General features: G+C 35.0%; 1 protein-coding gene and 1 pseudogene across 1 annotated transcript in view; one reads left to right on the top strand and one right to left on the bottom strand.

Annotated features, from left to right (window-relative positions):
* The window catches only part of VPS13C (vacuolar protein sorting 13 homolog C), a 176,419-nt gene that overhangs the window by 131,060 nt on the left and 25,488 nt on the right, over window positions 1–19,871 (bottom strand). The window contains exons 8-11 of the mRNA XM_023761255.1: window positions 8,566–8,675; window positions 5,069–5,128; window positions 2,140–2,199; window positions 1,191–1,271 (exon numbers count right to left, since the gene is read on the bottom strand). Coding sequence (XP_023617023.1) covers window positions 1,191–1,271; window positions 2,140–2,199; window positions 5,069–5,128; window positions 8,566–8,675 — 311 coding nt within the window. The remainder of the gene's footprint in view (window positions 1–1,190; window positions 1,272–2,139; window positions 2,200–5,068; window positions 5,129–8,565; window positions 8,676–19,871) is intronic.
* Window positions 1,425–1,586, top strand: LOC111827703 (annotated as a pseudogene).

Genomic DNA, 19,871 nt, shown 5'->3' with positions numbered 1-19,871 from the left:
AATATTATAACATTGTGTTCCCCACTAGTAATCCGTTTAAAAAAAACTAAACATTATTTATAGATATATTTCTTTAGAATAAAACATAGAAAAATTTTTTTATAATTCTAAATATCTAAAATTATAACATTGTGACTTTAAAATATATATACATATATATATATATGTCTATGAACTGGGATCTCAAACAATTTCTAGACAAAGGCAACTTATTTGTGCTACAGTATCTGAGAAATAAGAAATAGATTCTTAGAATTAATTCAGTTCCAAAATTCAACAGGTCTTTACTCCTCTAAGTAAGTAAACATGACTAAGACTGGCTTAACACACTGAAGTTTTAAGTTAATCTTTCACTGTTTAAGAAATTATTATCACAAATGCCTAAAAGATTTTTTTATTGATTTTTTTTTGAGAGAGAGAAACATCAATATGAGAGTGAAACATCAATTGGCTGCCACCTGCACACCCCCTACCGGGGATCAAGAGCCCGAAACCCAGGCATGTGCCCTGACTGGGAATCGAACCAGTAACCTTTCAGGGCACAGGACAATGCCCAACCAACTGAGCCCCATTGGCCAGGGCTAAGAATATATTCTTAGATCTGAACGGTATCATCTTTCTTTCTTTCTTTCTTTCCTTTTTTTTTTTTTGTAATAGCAATACCACTCTTTTTTAAAATATGTTTGTATTGATTTTAAAGACAGAGAAAGGGAGGAGAAAGATAGAAACACCAACATTGATTGGCTGCCTCCTGCACACCCCTGCCAGATATCGAACCCACAACTCAGGCATGTGCCCTGACTGGGAATTGAATTGGTGGATGGGTCGATGCTCAACCACTGAGCCACACCAGCTGGGCAAGGTATCATCTTTCTTGACAATACTCTTCAAGCAATTCTCATGAAACACCACAATGTAACCAAATGCTATCAAAATAGTGTAAAAAATCCTAAGCACAGTTGATTCAATAGTATGGGTTCTCATCTCACTGCTTAATGAATGATTTCACAAAGATCTTCAAAAACAAAAGTGCTTTTTAAAAGACAGAGTAGATACCAAAAACTGTGTTTTATACTTCTGATTTAATTATATACAACTTCAACACAAGACTGATAGCCTGTCTTCATTAAGGATCTCGTATGTAAACAAATATAGTGTAGTTAGCTCTTCCAGATAAAAACAGAAATTACCAAGATCTGTTCCCTTGATCCCTGGTAAGACATGCTGCAGTTTACGTTCCAGTAGGCACTAAGGCTATCAAGTCGGATAAGCTATAAAAGAACAATTGAAAGAGGTCAAGCAACTAACACATTGAAGTTAAGAATCAATATTAAAAGATTATTCTCATGTTCAGTGTCCCAAATTATCCAATTGCCATTTTGAGTTTATAAAGGAAAGAAAATAATGCAAAAATGGGGGAAATAATTGCTTCTCAGCCTTTTGGCTAAGATCAAGTGTAAAAATGGGAGGGAGGGGGTTTGTATGTTACTCTCAAACTTCATTATTAATCCAGCATTTGCTAAATTTTGCTTTCAGGAACACTATTTCAAATGGAATTCATTCATACAATTATCAAATATTTATTGAGAATTTAGTATTTAATAGGCCCTGTACATGTTCTGCTAAAAAAAAAAAAAAAAAAAGATATGATTTCTCCAGTCTCCAGTGGATAGGAATGGGTGTTTTGAGGGAGGCGTGAGGGGAGTGGATTCTATAATCAATAAGGTGGGGAAAGCTACTTACTAAATATCACTCTTGAATGTTCACAATGTTTATTAGTATATTTAAAGTATTCTGAAGTTCTGTAGTTTAAAAAAAAATGAAACATGCCTATTTAACTATGTACCAAATGCTTAATACTTTTAGTCAGTAATCTTACTTGACCAGAGAATATTTTTCTACAAATCTAATAATAAGTCAACTACCTAATGCTCCATAAAATACAATCTGGGATATGTTAATTTTATTCATTTTCTTTATATGTTAGGTGAAGAACCTAAACCTCAAAATAGGTAAGTGATTTTAGAAGGTCACACAGTAAGTAGCAGTGCCAAAACTGCTCTATCAAGGTTTCTTTAAGAAAATACATTAAGTGTTTGTACCTAGGAAATTCAAGAAAGGTTTAATCCAGTCTAATACCTTGTATATAATTTTGTCTGCTTCATTTAACACACATGGAGTCCAGTGTTCATTTGCAGTCTAAAAGAAAAAAAGAACTGTGAAATGAAATATATATATACACATATATATATCTCAAAATAGTACTCTAACATTTGTAAACTATAACTAAATAACTTAGGAAGAAAACACATAGAGCTAATGTTAGCTACTGTTAGCAATCTGTTTCTTTACATAACTTTATGACAAAATCAAGGGAATAACAGTAAAAATAGAATTGAAGACGTTCAAATTTAAATAAGTTAATCCACCCACAAAATAATTATTGAGTACTATGTGTCTGAAGTATGGAAGAAATTGGGTATGAATAAAAGCAGAGAGCTTCCCTATAAGCTATTGAAAAAGGTCCACTTCTTTTTTTTTTAAAGATCAAATAAATAATTATTGCAAAGTAAGAAGAAAACCAGAATATGGAAATCAAAGAATGACCATGTTTCCAGAAAATCAGCATGGTAAGCAATACCAAATGCTGCAATGAAAAAAAACTAAATTAAACTTATTTGGCAGCCAGGGCATTACTGATGAACTTGTTAAGAACAGTTTCAATGGAGTAGCAAAGTCAGAGTACAGTAGGTAGGGAGTCAACAGGAGGTGGGGAAAGAAAGATAGCAAAGGTAGAAAATTCTCTTAGAAAGAAAAGAAAGAGAAGACAGGTAGTTAGATGGGGCCTGGGTGGAGTGGAAGAAGGTTAAAAAACAGGCTTTTTAGATAAGTATCACATGATCTCACTCATTTGTGGAATATAATGAACAACTGATGAACAAAAATAGATCCAGAGACGTAGAAGCATCAAACAGACCATCAAACCTCAGAGGGAAGGTGGGGGTGGGGGGTGAGGGGGTGGTGGTGAGGTATCAACAAAGGACTTGTATGCATGCATATAAACATAACCTATGGACACAGACAATGGGGGGGGGCGGTTAGGGCCTGTGCTGGAGGGCAGGGGTGGGCTGGGAGAGGTCAATGGGTGGGGGGAGGAGACATGTTATACTTTCAACAATAAAGAACTTTAAATAAATAAATAACTAAATAAAAACAGGCTTTTTAATTTTGCTGTAAAGGAGATACTTGCATGTATTTAAATGCTTACAAAAAGAAGAGGGGTGGAGGGAGGGAGGAAGGAAAGGCAGAGGGAGAGGAGTTGAAGATTTAGGAAAGAGAAAGAAATGGATGGAAAGAAGTAAGGAAGGGAAGAAAAGGGGGGTAGAGGGAAGGCTCCTGAGGGCATGGGGAAGTACAGGATCCAGATCAGAGGTGGGAAGATTACCTTATGGAGTTCAATTATAATTGGAAAGATAGAAGAAAGGAATGATATGGATACAAAAAGAGGTAAGTTTGCAGTTGTTATAATAGGCAATGTAGTAGTTGAAGCAGGAAATAAATGAGCCAGCCAATGTGCCAAATGCTTTACACAAACAATCTCACTCAAGCAACACTAAAATATAGATACTACATTTTATCAGTACTGTATTTTATTTCCTATTGAATCAGTGAATAAATGAACATTAGACAGCAGGAGACCAACATGGTAACCAGTTACAAGTGCTTTCATCAAATACTAGTATAATGAGAAGCTTAAAATAAGGAATGATAAATTCAAAGAGGAAGGTAAAAAAAGGAATGAGAAAGCAAGGTATTAGCTTACACAAGTATTAAAACCTGAATAGAACTGCTAGGCAGACAAAGGGAAGGGCACAATACAGACAAAGAAAACAGTATAGAGTCTGAGCAAAGATACAGAGAGGCTCAGACAACAGCACACACTGAGACAGTTAGGCCTCATTCTTATGCACAAGTATGCCTGTCTGTCATCAGTCAATGGCAGGTGTTTGTTTCATATGTTTTCTTTTGTCTGCTAGAAGCTCAATGTTAAATACTGTGCTCAGTTATGACTAATGTTAGTCTAAAATTTCTGGAACAAGTAGCTCTCTACCTTCTACAACACAGATTCTGGTCTCTTTAGAGATATTATGAGATATTATTCTTTATCAAAAGCTACTTCAAATTCATTTTGGAAACATGCAGAGGACAAACAGTATATTAAACACTAGCTTCCAGACTCCCTTTCCTGTTTCTCTAGTTCTTTTTCTTCAATGTTTCTGCTTTGGTCTTCAACTCTATGTATCTCTACTTCTCTGCATGCATGTATCCTTCTTAAGGCCTCCATGTAAACATGTCCTTTTCTCTTCCTCTGGCAGTCTACTTCTCTTTCAATTTTTTTTCTCTTCTTTCTGTACTCAGCCCTATCCATATAATTAACCATAAGGCAAACATGTACTCAGTACAATTTACTGTTCACTGTCCTTAACTTTAAAACATTTCCTACCTCTTAGTTGTTCATAAAAGAAAATAAAAAGTCTAACCTGGATATATATACACATGCTATCCTTAAAGACCTTTAAGAGAAAAACCAAACTACATTATAAAATATTAAATCAAAATAAATTACTGATACAGATATGGATAGAAGTAGATATAGATGTAGATATAGATTATAGATATAGATATAGATATAGATATAGATCAGTATGGTACATACACATGTACATATAAACACATAAACACATATAAGCTATTTGGAAATTCCATTTACCTAATCAAGAATGAGAACATAACTCTATGGAAATTTATCTTCCCCTACTTTCCCACATGTTTAAGAGACAGCTTATAATTCTTTCAGAATGTTTGATACTGTATTTGGATATTTGTTAAATTCGAAGACAAATCAAAATTAGAGAATGTAATAGCATCACTAAAATTTTTGAACTATTGGAAAAGCTATAGAAAGATTATACATAAAAATAAAATAGCTATTTGTAGCAACGCTACCTATGACTCAGGAATAGTATTTTACAGATTCCACAAATATTTAAAATAAGTCCAACATTACCAACAAACTAAGTTCTCCCAGTGTGACACCAAATGAAAGGGGCCGCTTTGGATCAGTAACCTATCAAAGAAAAAAAAGTAACATTAAAATATACTGATGGTGAGGGTGAATCCATGCTCCACTCTTTACGATAGGCAACATAGGACAATTAGTTTACAAATAAGTTACAAACCAAATGGATATGTGGAAAAGAAAGAGAAGGAAGCCAAAACATGACTGGGATTATCCATATTTGAAGGCATGACACTCATATCACTTCCCAGTGAATCTCTTTTCTTAGTATATGAAAAGACTCACTAACTACAATTAAACAGATTCTTGTCTAGATAGTTACAAAGAGAGAGTCTCTTTATGTATAACATTAAAGATGTTCTTCACAGATAAATAAAACAAAGCATCACAGGTAAAAACACTGCCACTAAATTATTTTTGAAACAGTTAATATTTTCACATTTAGAAATGTGAACTGTCTCTTTAAGTTTTAATTTCCTTGACACTTCAAACATTTTCTTTGTTAGAAAATGCCCAACATTTAATTTCCCTAGTCTCTCAACCCCAAATCTGCCAATGTCAAACTTTTGTTCTATTTCTGAACTTCAATACCTAAGTTAAATTTACTCACAATAAACTGTACCACTATATGAAAATGTCATTGTTTTAGACATCTTAAAGATGTCCAAAAGTCACAGTTTTTTGGTTGTAACAGAAACTAGAGGAACTAGAGAGTGAAGAAAAAACGTAATGTTCTAAATCATCCAATAGTGACTCCAGAGTTTAGTCATACAAACCCTCCTCAAATAGGAAATATGCATGATCTGGTATAGCTGAAAAACACAGATAGCTTTTTGAGTTTTGTTTTTAATATCAGAGATATTGTGATTGTGGCAATACATTTTCCTTTATTCCCACACTCATCTTTTTATACTTACAGATAACTAACTCAAAATAACTTGGAGCTAATTAGAAGAACTTCAATAAACCACAACTCCTCAGTTGCTAATGTAATACCCACAAACTACTATCATTCAATGAGCATTTTTGCGATAAATTATCCATTCCCTACCCCACTTCCTATACTATATTTTTCATTATCCTTCTAGATACAATAATTAAGGTTACCACATGAAAGACAAATGCTACAATAAAGATTCCTTTGCATTTTTAAATTCCTTTCCTTTTAGATTCTTTTAGTATATTTTGTCACTTACATCAATTTAAACATAAACAATGTTATTTATCCCACTCCTGTGCATCTCTGTATTCTTTTCATTAAAGAGAAATAATGTACTTTTCTAATTGCACTTGCTCAATAAAAAAGCTTAAGTTCAAACTGAGGTTCTCATTCATCAATATGCCATTAGTTTTAAGAATAATTCTCTCACTTCCATGATATGCTGATTGGATTTTAATTTCCTTAGTTTGTTTTAAACAAGGGCACTGATAAGTGGTTAGGTTTTTTAAACATTTATTTGGTAACAAAATTCAGTTTAATTACTACATAAAAGCAAAAGACAAAGTCAGTATAAGTTAGATATGGTATATATTAAAACATTAAAAAAATTTAAAAATTTAGAAAGAAAACTACAAGTGTTTCTTACATTAAGTTACATAAAAAAACATATTAGAAAGGGAAATAAATATATATATATATCAATATATATAAATAAATATATATATATCAATATTGCTTTAATTCAATCCAAACTTAAAGCAAACTAAAAAACAAAAAGAAGGATGCAAACTCAATTTTAGAAGAGACAGAATAACATTTCCAATTTCTTAGGTAAATGAAAAAAATTCAAGGTTTCTTACATATGTTTCAAACTTTAAAACAAAGCAATATTTGTTACATTTTTAACTAAAATTAATAAAATCAATTAATCAGTTAATAAAATCAATAAAAAAAATTCTTAATCAAATAATTTTAAAATTTTGGTTATAAATGAAGTCTAGTTTTTAAATATATTGTTGCACATGCACATGAGAGTTGTGGGTGCTCCATCCAACTTGATGGGACGTGAAGAGAATGAGACTAGCAGTCAAGTGACCTGGGTTTTAGTGCCCTCTCTACCAACTACCATTATAATTGCTATCTCATCATCTCTTGGACTAATTTTTTGTCAGTATAAAAAGAAAATTAGTTCCTGAAAGTTATAGTAGTATAAGTCTTAAGGCATTAAACAAAATTCAAAATAAATATAGAAGACAATCTGAAAATCTCTTATACTAGCTTTAGAAAGGGGCATATTGTGGTTTTATGATATACTAGAGGCCCAGTGCATGAAATATGTGAGGGGGAGGGCAGGGGTCCCCCAGCCTGGCCTGCACCCTCTCACAATCCAGGAGCCCTCAGGGGATATCCAACTGCCAGTTTAGGCCCAATCCCACTGCGGGATCGAGCCTAAACTGGCAGTCGGACATCCCTCCAGCAATCTGGGACCACTGGCTCCTAACCACTCGCCTGCCTGCCTGCCTGATCACCCCTAACCACTATGCCTGCCTGCTTCATCACCCCTAACCACTCGCCTGCCTGCCTGATCGCCCGTAACCCCTCTGCCTGCCTGCCTGATCACCCCTAACCACTCGCCTGCCTGCCTGATCGCCCCTAACTGCTCACCTGCCTGCCTGATCGCCCCAACCACTCTGTCTGCCTACCTAATGCCCCTAACCGCCTCTGCCTGCCTGCCTGCCTGATCACCCCTAACCACTCTGCCTGCCTGCCTGCCTGATGGCCCCTAACTGCTCGCCTGCCTGCCTGATTGCCCCTAATCGCCTCTGCCTCAGCTCCCACTGCTGCAGCTTCGTCCGGAAGGACGTCTGGAATGACATCTGGAAGGTCATTTGGCTGTCTGGTCTAATTAGCACATGACACTTTTATTATTATAGATTTACACTCATAAACAAAAAAGCCCAACACAGAAAAGGAGAAATGGCAGTGTACTCATTAGAAAAAAAAACAATCTTGGATTTAAAACTGGGTACAGATAATCCACATATATACATATCAATCCTATATAATAAAGGCCTAATATGCTAAGTATCCAGTCGTCCAGTCATCCGTTCAACCAATCAAAGCATAAGATGCTAAAGATATGCTAGGTCTGCTCAACTGCTCACTATGACATGCACTGACCACCAGGGAGCAAACGCTCAACACAGGAGATGCCCCCTGGTGGTCAGTGCACTCCCACAGGGGGAGCACCACTCAGCCAGAAGCTGGGCTCACGGCTGGCGAGCACTATGGCAGTGGTGGGAGCCTCTACCACCTCTGCAGCAGCGCCAAGGATGTCTAACTGATGGCTTAGGCCCACTCCCCGTGTGGGCCTAAGCCGTCAGTCAGACATTCCCCAAGGGGTCCCAAACTGCAAGAGGGCCCAGGCCGGGCTGAGGGACACCCCCCCCCCCCAGTGCACAAATTTCATGCACCAGGCCTCTAGTATTAATATAAAATACCCATTAAATTACTAACCTAAACTAAGGGACTGAAAATTACTTACATCATCTTCATATTTAATATGAATGTCTGTGATTTTTACTTGTACATTTTTAATTACTTGAGTTGCCAATTTTTCCAAAAATGTATCCTTTTTGGCTTCTTTTGGTTTATCTATAAAAAATAGAAAAATACAAGCTCAAAAGTTGAAATTCTCACAACCCTAATAATCAATGACCAAAGGATAGCTAAGGCACTACTCAATGGAAATTATAGGCTTTTCTAGTGTCCTTGTTTTATTTTAGATTTATTTTATATTTTAATATGCATTTCCAACTTAAAACTTATTTTTGAAGTTACATTATAAACTAACATTAATTTTACCTTTGACGACAGAAATTAAGTGGCAATGTGTATAAATAACACACGGCATAAAAACTACTTTTACCTACCTTTTGAGCGATCAAGACCTTTAAAAGGTTTCTTAAAATGTTTTTGTGCTTTTTACGCTTACGTCCTTCTCAGTGGAAGCATTTTAGTGAGAAAAGGATAAAATTCAAGTTAGCAGACAAGAGGACAGAAGAGAAAACAAGAGCATTCTTCCTGACATCAAATTTTGGTACAATTCACCTTATTTGAGTCTAAGCTGTCCTGTTATTACAGTATAAACAGAAATTCACAAACCTTCCTTAGTCTAGGAATAACCTTCTTTAATCTAGAAATAACTTGACAGGTACGATTATTCAAAAATTAAGTAAAATATCCATACACAATGCCCTTTATAATATTTATAACTTTTCACAACACAAAGTTTAATGTTACTAAAATATTGGAAATGTAATAATGACAGATAACGTTTTTGTAAACACGTGGTAGGGACAAAGGAACACAAATGTAATGAATGGGTAGGTTACCGACAATGACTTCCTCTGGATGATATACCTCACTGAAAAATCCTTTAATGACTTAAGGATATAAATACAAAAAAGACATAAAATGTACATTGAACTGTACATTGAAATTGGGTTAATAATTTCTTTAAAACCTAACCCTCTTTTATTTGGCACTGCCTCACTTTATTTCATTACCCAACACCTATCTTATCCAAATTACAAACCTTCACATTCAACTAGACATCACCTCTAGTCTGTACTCTTAAGGCAGTCTCTGTATACAGTCTCCCCTGCCTCTAGTTCCCACTTCACTCCTAGTAAACATCCTCCTATACTACTACCCGACTGTTACTTCTAAAACACTATTCACAGCTTGCTAATCCCCTACTCAACTTTTTTTAAAGGCTCTCTGCAGCCTTACCAATACAATAAAAAGTGTTTGCATGACACAAAGGTCCCGTCATGACCTGACACTACCTCCCTGTCCTGTTCTATCTCCTACCACTCCTCCTTGCACTGGATACTTCAGAAATATTATTTATACTTTCCAAGAAAAACTTTCTAATGCCTAATGCATCTACATGTGTCATTCCCATGCCCTCCCTGAACTTCTTCATGAGGAAAACTCCAGGAGGCTTCCAAATCTCAGGTCCAGCACTGCTGCCTATCTGAAGCCTTCTGTAGCTTTTCCAAGCAGCTCCAGGCCATCTACCCCAGCACCAGACTTCCAAAGTAGTGATTACACTGTATTTGAAGTGTTTGCACAACTGTCTTGCCTTCAGGCTTCATTAAGACAGGAATTACCCTTATATCTGGGCACAGAGCATATAACTGTTCAAAAGAATAAAAAATATACATCTGAACATAATATATAAGCCCCCTTAATGTCATATATATTTGAAAAAATATACATGAAATTTAGCTTGAAATTTTAAATTTGTTCTTCCTCGATATTTTAAAGCAAACTGTCCTTCCATTACAAAAACTAAGAACCAAACCCTGTATTACAAGAATAAGACCCTGAGTTTCAAGAAGAAGAGACTTAATAAATACATAACAGAATGTGGACTTTGCTATTACCACTATTGCTTGTCATAGTGATGGTCCCTAAATATTTTTCATTCATAAATAAAATATTTAGAAAAAGACTGAGTTCTTCACAAAATATCATTTGAAAAGAAACAGAGGAAAGCCAGAGCATGCTTGAAAATGGCCAGAAGAGCTCTCAGAGAGAGAGGGTCAGCTGACGGGGTTCAGACTCTCCCATAATCTGTTCTTCTCACCTGAGCTCCCTGTTTTATTCCTGATTTCACATTTGTTCTAGCATCATGTTGCACCGCTGATCTCAATGTTAAATGCACCATGTTTAAACCTCTCCAAATAATTTCAAAAGCTGAGTGCTACACAGTTCTTTAGAAAAAGTTTCTATTTTTAATCTGATGAATAATAAATTTATGATTCTCAATCACTCTTTAAAGCAAGTCTCAAATATTTTGATCTCACATAAAATTTGAGAACCTTAAAGATCTTTTTATTGGTGTGGATTACAACAATTGATATTTCCATACTGGAAATCAAAACTGAGAATTTTTTTAAATATTTATTAATTCATTTTTAAAAACCATTATCTGATAATATGGTTAACATATATTTATGAAAACTAACTATATTTGCCAAACGAAAAGTTGTAGTGAGGCAAATGATATGATTTTACATTCTTACAAATCTCTTTAATGTCTGGCTTAGAAGACAGCTTGATTTGCATATATGTTTCTGCCTTAGATCTGGTGAAATATCTTGGTTAGATTGAATTACATGAAGGAAATCTGAACTACAGATATGTAATAGTAAAAGGAATAAACATCTTTTCATGGCCTTTTCATGAAATTATAAATACTGCACCCAAACTCAACAAGTAGTAGTTACTTAAAGATTAGTTTCATCTTAAAACCTGAAACTCTATCAATAAATTAAAATCAATTGGTCTAATTTTCAATTTTAATGGATTTTTACACGTCTGATTTTTTATCATGCACTGGTAATATGGAAATATTACTTCATTGAACTATGCAAATCTTCCAAATGATGAGTCATTTCATTATTTAGTATCAAAAATCACTAAACTGGGTATAGACAGAACATGCCTCAACATAATAATGGCCATAAATAACAAGCTGACAGCTAACATCATACTCGTTGGTGAAAAGCTAAAAGCTTTCCCCTTAAGACCAGGGACATTACAAAGATGCCCACTTTCAGCATTCTTACTCAACATAGTATTTATTGGAAGTCCTAGCCAGAGCAATTAGGCATGACAAAGAAATAAAAGGCATCCATATTAAAAAGAAAGAATCTATTGAACAAAATAAACTAACAAAATATAAACAGACTCATAGAGAACAGACTAACAGCTGTCAGAGGGGAGGGAGGTTGCAGGGCTGGATGAAAAAGGTGAAGGGATTAAGCAAAAACAAAACAAAACTCACTGACACAGACAACAGCATGGTGATTAGCAGAGGGGAAGGTGAATGGGGGGAGATAGGAGAGGGCACAGCGGGGATAAATTTTGATGGAAGGAGACTTGACTTGGGGTAGTGAACATACGATACTATATACAGTTGATGTATTATAGAACTGTACACCTAAAACATATATAATTTTATTAACCAATGTCACCCCAATAAAATAAAATAACATAAAATATTTTTTTAAAGAAAAACTCACTAATGGCCGATGACATGTTTTCATAATATAGAAAACACTTAAAGACTCCACCAAAAGAACTGTTAGAACTAACAAACAAATTCAGTAAAGCTGCAGGATACAAAATCAATATGTAAAAATCTATTGTGTTTGTACACAATAACAATCAACTATTAAAAAGGTAAATTAAGAAAACAATCTCATTTATAATTGCATCAAAAAGAATATAATACCTAGGAATAAATTTAACCAAGGAGGTGAAAGACCTGTGCACTAAAAAATATAAGACACTGATGAAAGAAAATGAAGAAGATACAAATAATGAAAAGATATGCCATGCTCAGGGATTGGAAAACTTAATATTATAAAATTGTTCATATTACCCAAAGCAAGCTACAGATTTCATGCAATCCCCATCAAAATTCCAAAGGCATTTTTCACAAAAATAGAACAAATACTAAAATTTTTATGAAAACAAAAAAGAGAAGGAAAAACAAAGCTGGAGGCATCATACACCCTGATTTAAAACTGTATTACAAAGCTATAATAATTTTTAAAAATATGGTATTAGCATAAAAACAGACATGTAGATCAATGAAACAGAATAGAGAGCCCAGAAGTAAACCCACAAGTATATGGTCAATTAATTTATGACAAAGAAGGCAAGAATATACAATGGGGGAAAAACAGTCTCTTCAATAAATTTTGCTGAGAAAACTGAACAGCCACATGCAAAAAAAAAAAGAAACTAGACCCCTATCTTAAACCATAAGCAAAAATTATCTCAAAATGGATTAATGACTGAAATGTAAGACAGAAACCATAAAACTCATAAAAGAAAATGTAGGTGTTGCTCTTTGCAATATTTTTTTATCTGATTCCAAAGATAATGGCAACAAAAGCAAAAATAAACAAATGGGACATCAAATTTAAAAACTTCTACAGAGCAAAGGAAACCATCAATGAAATAAGAAGGCAACCTACTAAATGGGAGAAGGTATTTGCAAATTATATATCTGGTAAGGGGTTAATATCCAAAATATATAAAGAACTCATACAGCTCAATAACAGAAAAACAAACAAACAATACAATTAAAAATGGGTAGCGAATCTAAATAGGCATTTTTCCAAAGAAGGCACAGATGGCCAACATATGCAAAAAAAGTTCAAATCATTTATCAACAGGAAAATGTGAAATAAAGCCACAATGAGGTATCATCTCACACCTGTCAGAATGGCTATTATCAAAAGGATAAGAAATAACAAGTGTTAATAAAGGTATAGTAAAAAGAAACCCTCCTGTACAGTTTGTGGGCATGTAAATTGGTGCAGCCACTGTTGAAAACAGTATTAAGGTTCCTTGAAAAAGTAAAAACAGAACTACCGTAAGACCCAAGCAATTCCACTCCTGGATATTTACCTGAAAAAAATCAACAACACTAATTTGAGAGATATGTGCACCCCTATGTTCATTGTAGCATTATTTACAATAGCCAAGATATGGGAAGAACCTAACTGTCCACGATGAATGGATAGAAAATGTCCTGGATGTGCTGGATGAGTGAATGGAAAAGATGTGGTATATATACACAATGGGATACTAACCAGCCAAGAAAAAGAATGAAATCTTGCCATTGGCAACATGAATGGATCTTGAGGGTATTTTGCTAAGTGAAAAAATTCAGACAGAGGAAGACAAATACAATCAAACCTCGGTTCTCCAACGTTTCCCATCTCGAACAATTCGGTTCTCCACCAAGTTGCTCACAGAAAAAATGTCTCGGTTGTTGACCAAAACTTTTGTTTTCGACCCGACAACCCTTGCACGCTTATACCTCAGCATGACAAAAAGCACCTCTCAAGCAACAAAGGAGAGAATACTTTTGCTGCTGGGAAATCAATGATTAGCACAATTTTAACCCTTTGTACGCCATAAGTGGCTATAGGCGCAAGGGGTGGACCTTCCCCACACGCCACGCACGTCGAAAGCCGCAAACCTCGCATATCAACTCTGGGCACCCAATTTTAAAATCAAACTTGTTAGTGACATCTCTGGGTTTGTAAAGAAAATTATGGTAACTTAAATCCGTAAATATTCCAGTGCATATGGAAGAAATTCCAATTTCGTCCCATTTTGGACACATGACAGCTAACTGCTTAAAGCAGCGGTTCTCAACCTGTGGGTCGCGATCCCTTTGGCGGTTCACAGGGGTCGCCTAAGACCATCCTGCATATCAGATATTTACATTACGATTCATAACAGTAGCAACATTACAGTTATGAAGTAGCAACGAAAATAATTTTATGGTTGGGTCACAACATGAGGAACTGTATTTAAAGGTCCAGAAGGTTGAGAACCACTAACTTAAAGCATAAAGAGGCCATCAAAGTTCCAATGTTGCTAAGGGTATGAAAGTGCTTACAAATCTACAATCACAGGCAACTGAATAGGTAGAAAAACTGTTGTTGATTGGATAAATGAAAAGAAGTTAGCAAATGATAGCATTTCTGAGGCAGTGATATATAAAAAATTCCTTTAAAGCTAGTAGAGGGTGGTTTGATAAATTTAAGAAAAGAAGTGTTTATTTATAAAGTAAGCAGTACATTAAACATGTACTGTATATAAGAAAGGTTAAAACAGGGAATCATTTGGGGGTCTGGAATGAATTCAATTTACATTATTTCTTTTTCTAAATATATTTTTACTGATTTCAAAGAGGAAGAGAGAGAAAAAAACATCAATGATGGGAGAGAATCATTGATCGCTTGGCTGCCTCCTACATGCCCCCAACTGGGGATCAAGACCACAACCCCGGTATGTGCCCTGATGAGGAATCGAACCATGACCTCCTGGTTCGTAGGTTGATGCTCAACCACTGAGCCATAACCAGCCAGGCTCAATTTACATTATTTCTAATGGGGAAAAATGATTCGGTTTTCGAACAAATAGCTTCTCGAACAGCCTTCCAGAATGAATTAAGTTCAAGAAACAAGGTTCCACTGTACAATATTTCTCTTATGTGTAGACTCTTACAAAAAAAATAATAAAAAAGAACAAAAAATTCATAGATACAGAGAACATATTGATGGTTGCCATATGGAAGGGGAGTTGGGGGGGATGAAATGGGTGAAGGGGGTCAAGAGGTATAAACTTCCAGGCATGAAATAAATAAGTCAAGAGCGTGTAATGCACAGCATGGTGACTATAGCAAATTTTAAAGTTGCTAAGAAAGTAAATCTTAATAGTTCTCTTCAGAAAAAAAATAAAATTTTTGTAACTTCATATGGTAATGGATGGTGACTGGACTTACTGCAGTGATAACTTTGCAGTGGATATAAATGTTGAATCATTATGTTGTACACCTGAAACTAATAGAATGCTGTGTTTCAATTATACTTTAATTTTCTAAAAGTTACGAAAAAAATTTTAAATGTTATCTATAGATCAAATTTCAAGCTTCACAGAGCAGTGGACTGTGTTTGTTTTACCCCATGAACATTCAGCATGACTGTGGAAGGTAGGGGAAAAGAAATTATGGTAAAACGGAAAGACATGAATTACATTTCCATATTTTCTAAAAGATGGCACGTCATTAAATGGGCTCCATTAAAAGCACATGCATGGATAAAAATATAATGTTTATGTAGCTGAATATAATTAACCATGCGTACCCACCAGGCTTGATGTCCTTGTAAACAAAGTTTTCCAAGCCATATATGAACTCCCCTGAATGTGCGCCTGCATCCGCATGGCAGCAATAACCAAAATGCAAAGCATTTAAAGACACCTTTAATGTCACATGTAAAACGTCTAAACTTAATTCAAAGAATTAGAAATCATGTAACAGAACAAGTAAAATTCAGTAAAACTATACTTCTTTTTATAAAAACTTGTATTTCTAAGGTAACATTCAATGACACCATTTTAATGCTTTGAACATACAAACTATTTTCATAATATTAAAAAAATTCTTAATAATTAAAATTATAACAATGATTTCAAATTAAGCAAGGTAGACAAATATGAATTATGGCTAATGTCTCATTAAATTACTTGACAAATTTTCAAACAGAGCAAGTCTGTTATTTTGGTTCCCTTTTGACTACCACTTTGCCTATTTTCAGAATAAAATATTTTTCATATTTATACAAGTTTAGTCAGCTGAAATTAACTCACTTTACTGTCTGGATCCTTCCTATGAATATAACTAGAATGTAGCATCCCCCATTTCCCACCCCAAATCCAGCCTAGACACAGCAAGTTTAACCTTCCTAAAATAGCTCTGATCAGTCAAGTCACTCCCTGAATTTTTAAAGAAAGAAAAATGGGCAAGTTACTGACTCTCCCACTGGCTAGATGAATATCCATTACTCACAGTTAAACATATAGGAGCTAGAGCCAGACTGGATTTAAATTCTAGCTCTATCATTTTCTAGCTGTGTGACATGGAACAAGTTATTTAACTTTCAGCTTTTTCAAATATTAAATGGGAATAATAACAGCTTTTAAATCATAGAGTTATGACTGTTAAATGAGTCAATTCCTATAAAGTGTTTTGAAGAGTGACTGGCAAACAGCAAATGCTCAATAAATGTTAGCTGCTATCATAGTCATTATCATTATCATAGCAGTCAAATATCTTAAAATTTACCTAACCATAGCTTTCTAACTTACCAATAACTACACTCTATCTAACTCCCAAATTCTTAGCTGTTCACATACATGCTCTATACTTTTCTACCATCACTGTCCCCTCTACCTAGAATGCCCCCTCTCCTTTCTCATCCTTTAGACCCAGCTGAAATATATACCTTCAATGTCTGTCTGATCCAGCGGTTCTCAACCTGTGGGTCGCAACCCCTTTGGCGGTCAAACGACCCTTTCACAGGGGTCGCCTAAGACCATCCTGCCTATCAGATATTTACATTATGATTCATAATAGTAGCAACATTACAGTTATGAAGTAGCAACGAAAATAATTTTATGGTTAGATCACATGAGGAACTGTATTTAAAGGGCCAGAAGGTTGAGAACCACTGGTCTGATCTCTTTGACTAAGTATATGTCCATTCTGAACTCCCTTAACACTCTATCTGTATTTCTTTGATGGGACCTAACACTTTCTCATATTGATTATTATGCATGTCTTATTTTCCCAGCTACAGTGTAAGGTTGTGGACAGTAGGATCCAGGGATATTCCAACAATGTGTCGAGCAGACTAGCATCAGACTTCTCAAAAGTACCTGTAAGCTAAAAGGTATTGCTTTCTAAATTCTAATTTTAAACCTAGGATTCTATCTCCTGCCAAATCAAACAAGTGTGGAAGTAAAATACAAAGACTCTCAGACTTGAAAGAATTTTAAAAACTAAATTCAGTGCATCCTTTCTTAAAAGTTATTAGATATGATTCAACAACGAACAAAGTAACAGAAGAACAAAAAGCAAGAGACCCAGGAAATATTAATTAAATACAGATGAGGGATGAAGACCAGTCCCAAGATGACAACTGTGTAGCAGGACTAAAAAACCTCCCAGTTCAACTGAAGATTTCCATGAAAAAAGGGGAAGAGGGGAGGGAACCAATCGATGGGTTTGGGCAATTGGAAATAATGATAGTCATATAACAGATTTCAAATACCCTGTGAAAAAAAATAAACACAAGTTTACATTAAAGACTAATAAGCAAATAAAAAAATTTACAAATTCAAGGGGAAAACCAGTTGCATAGGAAAGAAAATACAATCAGAGTACATCATTTGACCTATGCAGTGACAATACTGTCATAGTAATATAAATTTTTACTAGTAATTGGCCAAAAATTGTGAAATAACCCTATTTTGAAAAAAATGGAGGGGAATTTAGGGTAAAAGGAGATGGTAAGCTCTTTGACTACCATAATAGGAAATCCTAGGTAATGCCTTACATTAATAACATAGATAGTGGCAGAATGTTAACATTCCTAAAATGATGGTTCCCTCTAAGGAGTGAGTCTAAAGGATAGAGAAGGTGAAACTGGGGACTGAGATTTTTCATCAGAAGTCTTTTTGGCAAAACTATCTGATTATAAAGTGTGTTTTATATTACTTTGATAAACTTAACATATTAAATATAGAATCCACAGCATTTGAGAATTTTTTGGCCTCGCTATAAATTTAATCTTTTCTTTTACTTTATAATAGCCCTTCAGAGAAAATAAACTCTCTCCAATGAAATATAAAGAAGAAAAATATCAAGGAGTTTATTTTTACAATTACACAAATTCTATAGAAATAAACTCATAGTTATATTTCAATGTCCTTTTTTCCCCACATGATAGTGGACTACATTCTATTTTACCAAATAAAACAAATTAAGTAAAAACATTTTTTTAGAGCAGATTAGCACGAGCACTTTGTTTTCATTTTTATCATCTGCTGCTTAGAACTGACTCATTTTCTCTTCTCATCTGAGTCTCTAAACATGTGTAATGGTGCTTTTGTGCTTTTAAAATCTCAAGGTAATTGGGAAATAATAAGTCTGAAAAATAAACTATAGTATTTAAGTAATAACTATTAATTAATAATGGTGAAATGCAAAGCATCTGAAGGGCCAAGATTGTCTTTTATCATCACATGAATAATATTATATAAAGAAGATGTGACCCATATTCATACAAACTAGAAAAAAATATGTACATGCAGTCAAGATAATTAAATATATTTCTTAAAAATAAATAAATAAATAAATATATTTCTTGACAATGAAGGAAAAATAATCTCTAGCAACATATTTCCCCAATTCTAAACTCATCTCTTTTATCTACTCAGAACACTTTTCTGACAAATCTAATATAATAATGGTAAAACTGAGTTTCACTTTCTGAATTTCAGTTCTATCCCAACAAAACCTAAGTTTTATCATCCAGAAGCTACAATGTAATTATTATATATTATATAAGCCTCATAGTTCTGTTTACACAAGCTTAGTGCTACAGATGTTTATCCCCTATAGTCATACCAAATCATCCTTAATAGCCTCTCTGCCACACCCAAATATGTATTTCCGAAGCACTAAAGACCCAGGAGTAAAAATCTCATAGACACTCAATACAAAATGTGTAGCAGGTACCATTTTGTCAATTAAGCTGTCAACTGCTAAAATAAGAAAGACTATACCATATTTTTCTTACAGGTCTCTGGAAACACAAATATTTTTTAAGCAATCTCTCATTTCCATAAAAAAAAAGAAGACTTAATGGTTTCTTTCTCAAAGGAGAAAATATAATTATAATATACTAGAGGCCCAGTGCACAAAAATTTGTGCACTCGGGGGGTCCCTCAGCCCAGCCTGTGCCCTCTCGCAGTCTGGGACCCCTCGGAGAATGTCCATCTGCTGGCTTAGGCCCGCTCCCCGGGGGATTGGGGCTAAGCTGGCAGTCAGACATCCCTCTGGCAGCCGGGAGCCCTCGGGGGATGTCCACTTGCCAGTGGGGAGCAGGCCTAAGCTGCATTCGGACATCCTTAGCTCTGCTAAGGAGGTGGGAGAGGCTCCCACTACCACCACTGTGCTGGCAGCTGGCAGCCTGGCTTGTGGCTGAGCAAAGCTCCTCCTGTGGGAGCGCACTGACCACCAGGGGGCAGCTCCTGCATTGAGCATCTGCCCCTTGGTGGTCTGTGTGTGTCATAGTGACCAGTCATTCCCAGTCGTTCTGCTATTAGGGTCAATTTGCATATTACCCTTTTATTATATAGGATAGAGGCCTGGTGCACAGATCGGGGCCGGCTGGTTTGCCC

Source organism: Myotis lucifugus, unplaced genomic scaffold (assembly GCF_000147115.1).
Source record: "Myotis lucifugus unplaced genomic scaffold, Myoluc2.0 scaffold_204, whole genome shotgun sequence".
Taxonomy (NCBI): Eukaryota; Metazoa; Chordata; class Mammalia; order Chiroptera; family Vespertilionidae; genus Myotis; species Myotis lucifugus.
Note: the sequence above shows the minus strand (reverse complement) of the source record. Positions and strands in the feature narration are given on the sequence as shown.